A 13,551-nucleotide genomic window follows, 5' to 3' on the forward strand; every position below is an offset into this window, starting at 1 on the left:
GCTAATTATTGTTTCCTTGGTTTTATTAATTGATTTCCAGTGAACTCCTTTGACACCAAGCAAATTTATACAACTATAGTACAAGGTATAATACACAAGGTATCAACTATAGTACAAGTGCCATATCATCTGCATATTTGAATAACTTAAAACCTAAATCCTGGATGTTAAGTTCATTTGTGTAAAGAGAAAAGTAAGAGGTATAAATGCTTCCTTGTGGAACTCCTGTATTTACAACCATTCTTTTAGACACCATATCGTGTAATAATTAGTAAAACCATATCGTATTCAAGTGTATTTTCTTTCTATTTTTAAAGATGATGTGTGACCAACCTCCTATTGTAATGAATATTACGGTTTAATAAAACTTTTGTTTAAATGCACCAAAAATATTGCCTAATTCACTGAAAATATTCATTTTCAGCTAGTTTACGCTGAGCACTGTACATGCTCACCTACTGTGGGTGTGTGTCTGTGTATTAACACAGTGGTGTGAAACGGTTTGCTCCTTGCTGCTTTCTTTCTTCTTTTTTTATACATGTTTGTCTCACTTTAATATTTCAGATCATTAAATAATATTAAATAGTAGTCAAATATAATACAAATAAATGCATCATGCCATTGTTAAATGAAGACTTTTATCATTAAAGGAGATAAAAACACATAACTACATAGCTTTATGTGAATAAAACCAATAACTGGTTGGGCAACCCTAAGCAGCAACAACTGCAATCAAGCGTTTCAGTGCAGTTGAGGAATTTTGAAACACCCATCATTGTAGCATTGTTGTAATTCAGCCATATTGGAGGGTGTGACCATAAACCACCTTTTTAAGATCAGCATCTCAATTGGATTTAGGTCAGGACTTTGACTAGGCCACTCCAAAGTCTTCATTATTTTTTTCTGCAGCTATTCAGAAGTGGATTATCTGTTCTGCTTTGTACAGTGTCATTATCCTGCTGCAGAACCTTTTTTTTTTTTTACACAGGGATGTGTAGTTTTGGATTTTGTTTCCTCATAATAATAATGAAAATAATAGCAATAAAAATAGCAGCCTTCGTTTAAAATTATTTTATCACACTGTAAAAAGTGAAAACTCAAACAAATTACTTCGACTTGTTACAATGAAATAAATTAAGTTTGACAAACTTAATTCATGACAGTTTTCCGTAATAAATTAAGTTAGTCCTTTACAAATTTTTGTAATTTGTTTAAGAAACAAGAATAGGACAGTACATACAGTACAGTAAAAATCATTCAATTTAATATTGTTAATATAATAATAATAGTAAAAATTCTTTTATTGCAGTACAAATAATTCCCTTCCCATGTTAGTATAATAATACTTAATAATAATAATAATTATAATACAAGTATTGCTCATTATTGAAAGTGAACAACACTTATACTTGCCATAAATAAATTACTAAAACCTTTTATACCTAAAATAACTTACATAATTTATTAATGAAAACTGTTATAAATTAAGTTTGTCAAACTTAATTCATTTAATTGTAACAAGTCAAAGTAATTTGTTTAAGTTTCCACTTTTTTACAGTGTATAATGAATTATTTTTAATAATTGCACTCTAATTGTGGCTCATCCAGTCTTGATTTTGAAGAGTTATTGATGTCCTGCAGTCTCGTCATGTTTTCTTAATCTTGTGTTGTTTGGCCCACAGAACTGTTTCTCATACAGTGTTGAATAAGTAGGGGTGTGGAGCTCCTTTTCTTCTGGCATGAACTCTGAATGACACTATCAGTGGGAAGCGTTACGAGACAGATACAACACTCAGACACAATGTGTGAACAATTGTTGCAAAATCTGCTGCGTTCACAACCTATAGTGCTGCAAGTCGATACGTGTTTTACCTGTTGCTGACACAGATTTATGTTTCTGTGAGCGGGTTTAATGGCTCTAAATATAAGCTATCGAGTTGAATAAGAATGCAGCCATTGTGGGTAATGAATGAGAGTATTATTAGATAGCAGATATAAAAGAAAGGCGAAGGCTGGTTGTTCAGGAAGTGTTTCCACTTCTCTTTTGCAGGTCGCATTAATGCACACACTTCAGAAGTGGCTCAGATGCAGAAACTGCCCGACGACTGGATTCAAAACCTCACCTGTGACTTCAAGCAAGTCCATTTCTGCATTATATTAAACAATAAATAAATGACAAATGCTGATTTGAGCAGTTTTGACTGTATGTTTGATTTTAAAACTCTTTTGAAATATTATAATAATATTAATGTGTATCATTTATAGTAATATTTATAATAATAATGTTAATGTACTATTTTAAGAATGCCTGCATTGAATCAATAGCAGCCTATTTGTATTCAAAGAGGTTGAAATGGAAGTAAATGAGATTTTTTTTATGTTCTTTATTTCAGGCCAGCTAGATGTCTAAACACCCTCTACCACTTACTGAAAAAAGTCTCAGCGTGAGTATTTTTCACTTCTTCGATGTAAAGTTTTACTTGGTGGTTTAGATTTTTGCTTCTTAAAATGAAATGTATTAAGCTAGTTTGTTTGACATTTTCACTTTTGGAAGAACTATCCCTTTAAGAAATAGACCAATCACAACAGACTGGGCCGTCTGATTGGGCTGGTTTGATTATTCAAATTGAAATCTCTAATCATTATAATATTTATTAAATTACTTATATTTATATAAGATTTTGATTAATGTCTGTCCCAATCCTCACAGTAATGTAAAAATATTAATTATTGCTGTACAATATCACCAAAATTATACTACACTGAAGTGAGTATCCACAGCTGTATGTCATCTAGACTTTACCGAAAAATATTGGTTGATGGATAAAATATTTGGCTGCAGAGTGTCTTAGTGTCCCACCAGTGATGAAATACAGACTTGTCGCACTGCTACGAGTGTAATATTGCGAGAGTTCGACCATCAGCACAGCAGAAACCATTGCTAATTTACCAACGTCACTTTAGATGATTATGTGGTCTCTGTCGCCATCTTGTGGCAGAACATCAACCCTCTTTGCTCTGCTCAGTATGACAGGCTGATGGCTGCCGACATGTTGAATCTCAGAAATTTTCAATATTTAAAATAGGCACTATCCTTATAAATAAACTGCATAGTTTCAATCTAAACAATGACATTCTCGCCTAGGTAGATGGATAGATGGGTGGGTCTGGATGGATGGATAGATAGATAGATAGATAGATAGATAGATAGATAGATAGATAGATAGATAGATAGATAGATAGATAGATAGATAGATAGATAGATAGATAGATAGATAGATAGATAGATAGATAGATAGATAGATAGATAGATACACTGTTTATATTTATTTTGTATGCTTATAAATAAACACATCTATATATTTGAGAATTTTTCTTTATATTTATAAATTAAATTCTTATATCTAGTAGAAATTATAAATAAATATATGCATGTAAATGTTTTGGTTTTGTATTTTAATATATGTTTTACTTATTTAAACAGTGAGTATACGCACATTGTGTAAATGCAAGCTTATGTTTTTGATGCTATAAATGCTGTTAATTGTAGTAAACTGCTCCATATAATCGTCTGCGCTGAAGGTTTACTAGAAACGGCTTTACTGACAAAATGCACATGAAAATTGCCTCAATTAAATCGCCCAGAACTACGGTTTAACATGACTTGATAAAAATCCTTGATTTTCAATCCTTGACTGTGAGATTTAATTATTTATTCATTTATTTTCATTTCAGCTTAGTCCCTTTATTAATCTGGGGTCACCACAGCGGAATGAACCGCCAGATTATATTATATTATATTATATTATATTATATTATATTATATTATATTATATTATATTATATTATATTATATTATATTTTATATTAAATTATACTTTATTATATTAAATTTTATTATATTTTATTTTATTATATTATACTATATTATATTAAATTATATTATATTATACCATATTATATTGTTATATTTTATATTAAATTATACTTTATTATATTAAATTTTATTATATTATATTGTTAGATTTTATTATGTTTTATTTTATTATATTATACTATTCTACACTATATTATACTAAATTATACTTTATTATATTAAATTGTATTATATTATATTATTAGATTTTATTATATTATATTTTATTATATTATACTATATAATACTATTCTATACTATATTTTTATATATATTGTTTTTTACATTTTCATGTTGTGACCTCCTCAAGCTAAATGTTGTGTGTGTTTGACAGCTTGTCATCATCTGCAAATTATCCGTTCAGCTCTCACAGGTCTGTCAATAACACAATCTCTATCATCCTTGTGTCCTTTAACACCCACCCCAGGTTGCAGGAAGGTCGATACATGCTGGTCCACAAACCTCGTGAGGGATTTGTAACCATCTATAAAGCTAGCGATGAAGCAAAGGCTGTGCGCGGCGTGTTGAACTTACAGGCCACACACTGTGGAACCCCACCTGTACCTCCAGGAGTCCCTTGGGTTCCTTTGGACCCTACGCACGTCCTGCCATTTCATCAGAAACACAACAGACCACCCTGCACCTTCCCTCCACGTCCACCCCCTCAGGTATGACCAGATTTTCTCGTAAAAAATACAGACTTGCTGTAGATATTGTGTACTCTGTGGTGCTTATTTGGGAAAATTGGGATCGAATTAAGCTTGCAACATAGTTTTAGTCTAGCATTTTCAGAGGTTGTGTGATGAAGATGTTATAACTTAGAGTTGGTCATTTTGATTTGAATGTTGCAGGTGTAACATTTCTAAATGTTAAGCCTTGGTGCTTATGTTAGAAAATTGGGATCGATTTAAGCTTGCAACGCATATTTCAGTCTGAAATATATCAAATGTGTTGAAGAGTGGTGCTTGTGTTGGAAACATTGGTTTGGTAATTGCTCATTTTAGTGGTTGTTGGGTTGCTCGTCTTCTCAAGACGTTGAATTGTGGTGCTTATGTGGGAAATTTAGGTTTGAGTTTAGCCTGTATCTTGTTTCTTTATCTAGTATTTCTAGGGAAGGTGTGATGTAGTGTTTATTGCTCAGAGTTGGTTATTTTAAATGTTGCTGGTGTTGAACATAAAAATGTCAAGCTTTGGTGCTTAAGTAAGAAAATTGGGATTGAATTTAGCTTGCAACATAAATTTAGTCCAGCATTTTTAGAGGTCATTTGATGTAGTTGTTTTAACTCCGAGTTGGTCATTTTGATTTGAATATTGCTGACGTTAAATTCTAAAATGTTAAGCCTTGATGCTGATGTGAGAAAATTGGAATTGAATTAAGCTTGCAACATAGTTTTAGTCCAGCATTTCTAGAGGTTGTGTGATGTAGTTGTTTTAATTCAGAGTTGGTTGTTTTGATTTGTATGTTGCTGGCGTAAAATTCTAAAATGTTGAGCCTTGGTGCTTATGTGAGAAATTTGGGTTCAAATTTAACAAGCAACATAATTTAGTGTGAATTGAATCAAATGTGTTAAACAAGGGTGCTTATTTGGGGAACGTTGGGTTGGTATTTGCTTATTTTAGTGGTTGTTGGGTTGCTTGTTTTCTCCAGAGATTCATTTGTGGTGCTTGTGTGGGTAATATAGGTTTGAATTTAGCCCGTATCTTATTTCTTTGTCCAGTATTTCTAGATATAGTTTGGTGTAGTGATTATTGCTTAGAGTTGGCTATTTTTAATGTTTCTAGTGTTGAGTTCTAAAATGTCAAACCTTGGTGCGCATGTTAGAATATTGGGATTGAATTTAGCTCGCAACATAAAATTAGTCCTGCTTTTCCAATGGTTGTGTGATGTAGTTGTTTTCACTCAGGGTTGGTTATTTTGATTTGAATATTGCTGACGTTAAATTCTAAAATGTTAAGCCTTGGTGCTTATGTGAGAAAATTGGAATTGAATTAAGCTTGCAACATAGTTTTAGTCCAGCTTTTCCAGAGGTTGTGTGATGTAGTTGTTTTAATTCAGAGTTGGTTGCTTTGATTTGTATGTTGCTGGCGTAAAATTCTAAAATGTTGAGCCTTGGTGCTTATGTGAGCAACGTAATTTAGTGTGAATTGTATCAAATGTATTAAACAAGGGTGCTTATTTGGCGAACATTTGGTTGGTATTTGCTTACTTTAGTGGTTGTTGGGTTGCTTGTTTTCTCCAGAGATTAAATTGTGGTGCTTGTGTGGGTAATATAGGTTTGAATTTAGCCCGTATCTTATTTCTTTATCCAGTATTTCTAGAGGTGTTGTGTAGTGTTTATTGCATAGAGTTGGCTATTTTTAATGTTTCTGGTGTTAAACTTGGTGCTTATGTTAGAAAATTGGGATTGAATTTAGCTCACAACACATTTTTAGTCCAGCATTTCCAGAAGTTGCTTGATGTAGTTGTTTTAACCTATAGTTGGTCATTTTGATTTGAATGTGGCTGGCGTTCAATTCTAAAATGTTGAGCCTTCGTGCTTATGTGAGAGATTTGGGTTCAAATTTAACAAGCAACATATGTTTTACTCTGAAAGGTATCAAATGTGTCGAACAAGGGTACTTAAGTTAGAAACATTGGGTTGGTAATTGTCCCTTATTAGTGGCTTATTGGGTCTTATGTTGAATTGTGGTGCTTATGTGGGAAATCTAGGTTTAAATTTAGCCCGTAACCTATTTCTTTCTCAAGTATTTTTTAGAGATGGTGTGGTGTAGTGATTACTGCTCGGAGTTTGTCATTTTGAATTTTGCTGGTGTTGAACTTAAAAATGTTAAGCTTTGGTGCTTATGTTAGAAAATGGAATTGAATTAAGCTTGCAACATAGTTTTAGTCCAGCAATTCCAGAATCCAGAGGTTGTGTGATTTAGTTGTTTTAATTCAGAGTTGGTCGTTTTGATTTAAATGTCGCTGGCGTAAAATTTTAAAATGTTGAGCCTTGGTGCTTATGTGAGAAATCTGGGTTCCAATTCAGTGTTTATATTGCATAATAAACAGAGTTTTGAAGTCATTTTGAGACATGTTGGTGTAGGATATATGGGTTTGATTTTAATCTGCAACACACGATACCCTTTATCCAGTTTTTCCAAATGACGTAGTTTTTAAATGGTGTAGTGTTTGAGTTGAACTGAAATGGTGTAGTTTTCAACCTTAGTTGGTAAAGGTTGTTTGTTTGCATTTATTCCGCAGACATGCAGAACCAAGGTACTACTTCTCTGGGAAATGTTGGTCTACATAATACAAAATAATGTAATATATAGCCTACATCAGGGGTGTCCAAACTCGGTCCTGGAGGGCCAGTGTCCTAGAGAGTTTAGCTCCAACTTGCTTCAACACACCTGCAAGGAAGTTTCTAGTATATCTAGTAAGAGCTTGATTAGCTTGTTCAGGTGTGTCTGATTAGGGTTGGAGCTAAACTCTCCAGGACACTGGCCCTCCAGGACGGAGTTTGGACACCCCTGGTCTACATAATACAAATTAATATGAAATACCTTTTATCCAGTGATTATAGTTGGTGTAGTATGGTATTCATAAGTTGGTAATTTAATGTTTGCTGGTTTGAGCAATGAGCAAGTCTCGTTCCCAGTTGTTTTAAACAGAAATACACCCCTTACTTTCATTCACACACACTCACAGCCAGTACAAACACTTTTTCATGATGTCCTAACAACATTCCTGCAGTCTCCACACCCTTTCTTCCTATCCGTCTATCAGTGATGCTGTTTTGAGTAACTACTGATGGTGAAATTGCGAGTTGCTCAACTTTAATAGTGACTAACTTTTGCTTAACTTCATTTCCAAGCTGGTTCAGAGGTAATCAATGGCTATTTTGGTGTAAAAGACGAGCTTGTTCTCTGCATTCGCTGATCTGACGCTCGAGACTGCGATATGTGTCAGGACAGGTTATAAGAGCTCACACCCGTCCTGCTGTACACGGTGTTACACTCTTACGTCATCACTGCTTGAGGATACATGACATCTTAAGATTTCATTGAAGCAAAACGTGAGAGAGGAGTGTGGGTTGTGTAAACTATTGAGTTCCACACCGTCCTGTAAAGACATGCCTGCTGTATATCCATGTCCTAAGGCATGTTGGGACATTGTAGGTGGATTTGTAACTTGAGCAATCTTTGGTAATCCCCAATATAATTTTCGCATTGATATTAAAAAGTGCACAACTGCGCATATCAGCAACCGTTTAACCACAATAGAGCAGATGTTTATTATTAGCTTATTATTTGACACCCCCCCACTTTCAGTTAAAGTCTACTTCAGTATTTTTTCAAAAGATGCATGATTAATGGGTGTGGAGCTCCGCCAGCATCGGGCAGGAGTGGGCGTGGCCAGCAGGGGAGAACGTGAGCGAACGACTTTGTTGTCAGTTAGCTCACAAAATGAGACAAACCGTGAGGAGACGCATGAGTTTATAGTTCACAAAGTTAAAATGCAAAGAAATGAACAGTGATTTAATGCCTTGCTACATTTGTTATTCCTAATTTCATATACAGACAACCACAATTTATATCATTATAAAGATAAGTGTGTTCATGTAAACACTATAAATGAGGACTTCTCCCTCAATCCCCGTATCCAGCAGACTCAGTGCAGCAGGTCTCCTGACCTGTCTATTTTAACCGTTACCCCCTGGAGAACTTTGTTTTATATATTAACAGATTTGTGTGTGTTGAGCATCAGTTAAGGCAATGTTAGCACCTGTCAGCTTTAATTGTGGGGAAAACTGGATAATTTTGAGCTTTTGTCAGCTAATTTCAGCTTCCGGGTTTAAAATGATTTTTAGGGCGGGATCAAAATCGGTGACGTAGCGCAGAACTACAAGTGCAATGATGACGCGTCGGTTTCTCATTATTATTCATAGCGGAGTTTTCTTATCCTATGAGAAGAGCCGGCTGCTTAATTATTCATGAGACCTGCCAGAGTCAAGCCCGAGCTGTGAGACACGGACCCCCACGGCACACAGTATTTAGCCGTTCATGAAGGCTCATATGCGTTTGTTTCCATGATCCACAGGGTTTGTTGCATGTTTTCCCCCACGATCTTGTCAGGGCCGATCATACAGCAAAGCTGTGTGTGTGCTGATATTATTTTTGTCAGGAGAGCAGCACGATTATTAGAGAATGGCGGACGCTGTCTTTTATCAGGAGTTCGTTCACATTCAGACACATCACTGTGCTGCTGTGTTTGCCTAAATCCTCCAGATTACCAGCAGGGCTAACGGTTAAAACTGAGTAAAACTGCACTGAGTCTGCTGGATACGAGGATTGAGGGAGAAGTCCTCATTTATAGTGTTTACATGAACACACTTATCTTTATAATGATATAAATTGTGGTTATGTGGATATGAAATTACGAATAACAAATGTAGCAGGGCATTAAATCACTGTTCATTTCTTTGCATTTTAACTTTGTAAACTATAAACTCATGCGTCTCCTCACGGTTTGTCTCATTTTGTGAGCTAGCTTCGTTCGCTCACGTTCTCCCCTGCTGGCCACGCCCACTCCTGCCCGATGCCCGCGGAGCTCCACGCCCATTAATCATGCATCTTTTGAAAAAATTCTGAAGTAGACTTTAACCGAAAGTGGGGGGTGTCATGGCCCTTTAATTGTGGTGCTTATGTGGGAAATTTGGGTTCAAACTTTTTTTGGGATCTTGTGTCCATTCCTGTAAAAAAAAAAATGCATCTTCCGCATATTTTGACAGTATTCTGTTACAATATCGTGCAGCCCCTAACGTTCACTATTAAGATTTGAACCTACAATCTTAACCACTGCCATATATAGTAGTGATATTATGTTACCCCTTATCAAAAGTAACTTTTCTCCTTTTCTATTCTCATACAGCCAAAAGTTAAGGCGGGACCAAAGCAAAGACAGAGAAAAAAAGCTTGCAGACAACCACAAAAAAGCAACGCATCAGCCAACCCCAATGACTCGCCAAAGACGAAGAAGAAACAAGCTGCTCGTATGAAGCTATCATTGCTGGACAACATGAGGGACAAGCTGCTGAAGGACCTGCAGACCAGTGAAGATGAATAGACCCTCGTCTTGATGTGTTGTTGTTTTGGTTTGTTCTTAAGCACTTAGCATAAATTGATATGCTTTACAGCAAACATAATAATAGTGTGTAGACAGTAAATGTGTGACCAAGTTTTGTATTATTTTTGGCAGAAGAAGATAAAAGTATTTTTTAAATAAAAAAAATGTTATTATTAATATTAGCGCCATGTTTTGGGTTTATATCCTGGTGTGTTTTCGAAGGATTTGTGTTTGCAATTAGTTTTCTAAAAAAATATGTTTAGAATTGACCCTTTGCTAAGCCACACCCAAAAACCGCCACCCACTAATCGTGGCTTAGCAACTGTAGCTACACGCAGGGGCTCTGTCAAGCTTCCGAGCGAGTGCATATGGATTGTGCGAATCTGATACCCGCTCTCCTTAAAGTTTGGACGGGATGGTGGAATTTTTCCCTTTTCAAAACCTAAAACCCAAGAGGAGAAATGCCAGCGTGGATCAAGCTCTGTGAGGGGCGCTAAGGGAGCGGAATTAAGTTGGTTTTGTTTTGATATTCCTGACACATTCAGTGATAGACCGACAGCAATAACTCACACACCTCTTACCCAAAACCAATCTAAACTGTATTTCCTAAAAAAACATGAAGCTGGTTATGTTTCACAGCTGTCTTATTCTTTTTTTTTCGCTCCATATTATGAGCACTGCTCAGTTTAAGCCTTCACCATAGTAGCGTTAGTCATACTAATAGCGAATAGGTCATAATGACATGAGTTATTGATCCGGAAAATACGAATCTGTAGCTAACTTTACTGAACTTCATATTTCCATCAATTTCAAGCTACGAATATTTGAAATTACAAATCAACAGAACTAAACTGAGATATGATCACAAACTGAGCATTTGCGATCAATATACATTACCCGCAGCTGTTTTTCAGTCATTTATAAAGAGCACACACACATACTGACAGTAATATGTAACTTACTGTACGTTGTTATGGGTCAATGATGCTAATATGCGGCTCAAATCCATCAGTTTCCGCTTTCTGGCTGCTCTATCTATGAATGAACTATGTAAAAGCACTGTCATGCGTGTTTCCAGTGACACTATATTTCATTGCACAACATTAATCTATCAGGCTTTTTGGCTAAAAATAGAGAAATCCTGGTTTAATTAGTTATTATTGGATTATTTTTGAATGTCACCTCGGTAACACTTTATTATAACTACACACTATAAATCATTTATTAAGCATTAGCAAATAGTGAATTCATTATCTGTTAAGCAGTAACTCTACATTAATAAACGTTAGTAAGCAGTTACAAATGCTCTATTCTTGACTTATAAGCACCTATATAATGTGTTTAATGATTGTATTTTCATACTCAGTTAATGATTTATTTTTCATTACTAAATTAAGTATCACATTATTTACAAACTGTTTGTATTTAAGAGTAGTTGAGGGTTTTTAGAATCATTCAGAAGGAGTTTGTAAATGATTAATAAACTATTGAAATCAACGTTTAAATATTTTTTTATTCAGGCATATATTAATGGTTACTATGTATATTAATAAATGCTTTATTAACTCAACTTCATGCAGTTTTGTGACCTAATCTAAAGTGAGGACTATTCATGCTTTATAAATCCCTTATAAATGACAAATAAAGGCTCGGTTAAATTCTAAACAGGAAAAATTACATTATTCATTCCTATTCATTTAAAGATACACAAATGAAACTGCACTTCAAATGAAAAATAAATCTTTGCAACCTGATCTAAAATTAAATCACTGTAGAGTTTAAGCATTGCATCTTATTATATTGTTAAATTATTATATTGTTGTTGTTTTATCCAGTTTTATGTCGTATTTTGACACTCCTGTTATTCAGCAATGTTTAAACTTTACAGTAATTTTACTTTTTAGAAAAGATTGCACAGATTATCGTTCACTTGATTCTGAGCCTTTATTTGTCATTTATAAAGAATTTATAAAGCATAAATAGTCCTCACTTTAGATTAGGTCACAAAACTGCATGAAGTTGAGTTATTAAAGCATTTATTAACATATCAGTTAACCATTAGTATATGCCTGAATAATAAGATTTATAAATGTTGATTTCAATAGTTTATTAATCATTTACTAACTTATTCTGAATGATCCTGAAAACAACTACAGTTAAACTACTCTTAAATACAACTGGTTTGTAAATAATGCGATACTTAATTCAGTAATGAATAATAAATAATTACCTAAGTATGAAAATACAATTATTAACCACATTATACAGGTGCTTATAAGTCAAGAATAGAGCATTTATAGCTGCAGTTATAAACTGCTTACTAACATTTATTAATGTAGAGTTAATGCTTAACAGATAATGAGTTCACTATTTGCTAATGCTTAATAAATGATTTATAGTGTATAGTTATTATAAAGTGTTACCGTCACCTCTCCTGCTGAGCATGAGCTAAGCTGTTGTATGGTTAGCATATGAGGCGGCTAGGCTAAGCTAGCTTTAATTTTGATTTATTTATTCTCTAATCGGCTGCCTATTATGTGGTGAATATACCCCTGTAATGCAGACTGCAGTCCTTTTTGTCTGGCTTTCTCGGATATCTCACTTGTTCGCCAAAAATGACTATTTATATCCCTGGTAATGTCTGACACTGGCGCGCACACATTGTAATAGACGTGCCAGGCAGACGTGCTAAGGAGGGCGGGGCTTATCGAAGGGTCAATTGGTTCATGTGGCATTTACGTTGTCATTTTAAGCCTGAAACCAAAGATACGGAAAAGGCTTTATCAGATTTTTTGCAATTGCAAGGGTGACACTTTTTAAACTTCTCCCGTTCCACTCTCACAAAAAGAAAATCCTGCCCCATCCCAAATCCAGGAAAAAATAGGGGGAAATCCTTTCCTGTTTTTATTCCAGAATGACTCCCATTCCCTCCCAATCCCTTTGATTTGAATTGAATCTGTTACTTAAAATAAACATTACAGATCACAGCATGCCCATTGTGCACCTTAGCTGGATGAAAATCACAAAGGTTTTGTTTAAGTATTGAATTGAAAGCCACAATGAACATTGTGCATAATCATACGCGCACAATACAGTTGAAGTCATCTTTAGTTCGCCCTCCTGTAGTTTTATTTATTTATTTTCTTTTTTTCATATATTTCTCAAATAATGTTTAACACAGCAAGGAATTTTTCACAGTATTTCCTATAATCTTTTTTCTTCTGGAGAAAGTCTTATTTGTTTTATTTCAGTTGGAATAAAAGCAGATTTGAATTTTATTTAAACATTTTAAGGTCAAAATTATTAGCCCCCTTTAGCAGGGGGGAGCTTGAGCTCCAGCTCCTCCTTCCTTGCACTTCTTCTACAAGTGATGTCACTTTGGGTTGGGGTTAGAGGGGGGGTTGGTGTATGCATTAAAACAGTTATGGGAGGAGGAGTTGGAGCTCAAGCTCCTCCTCATTGAAGCCTAAGTGGCTCTGCAGCTAAAGATGGTGCTACCTCTGCCAAACCAGGGCCATGTTTGGCC

At 34.8% G+C, this 13,551-nt stretch overlaps 1 protein-coding gene across 1 annotated transcript in view; it reads left to right on the forward strand.

Moving 5' to 3' along the window:
* The window catches only part of ice2 (interactor of little elongator complex ELL subunit 2), a 36,370-nt gene extending 26,168 nt beyond the window's left edge, over positions 1-10,202 (forward strand). The window contains exons 13-16 of the mRNA XM_001344415.7: positions 2,051-2,135; positions 2,394-2,444; positions 4,344-4,584; positions 9,831-10,202. Coding sequence (XP_001344451.3) covers positions 2,051-2,135; positions 2,394-2,444; positions 4,344-4,584; positions 9,831-10,025 — 572 coding nt within the window. The 3' untranslated portion in view covers positions 10,026-10,202. The remainder of the gene's footprint in view (positions 1-2,050; positions 2,136-2,393; positions 2,445-4,343; positions 4,585-9,830) is intronic.
* The last annotated feature ends 3,349 nt before the right edge of the window (positions 10,203-13,551 follow it).

The sequence above is a fragment of the Danio rerio genome, chromosome 25 (assembly GCF_049306965.1).
Source record: "Danio rerio strain Tuebingen ecotype United States chromosome 25, GRCz12tu, whole genome shotgun sequence".
NCBI lineage: Eukaryota > Metazoa > Chordata > Actinopteri > Cypriniformes > Danionidae > Danio > Danio rerio.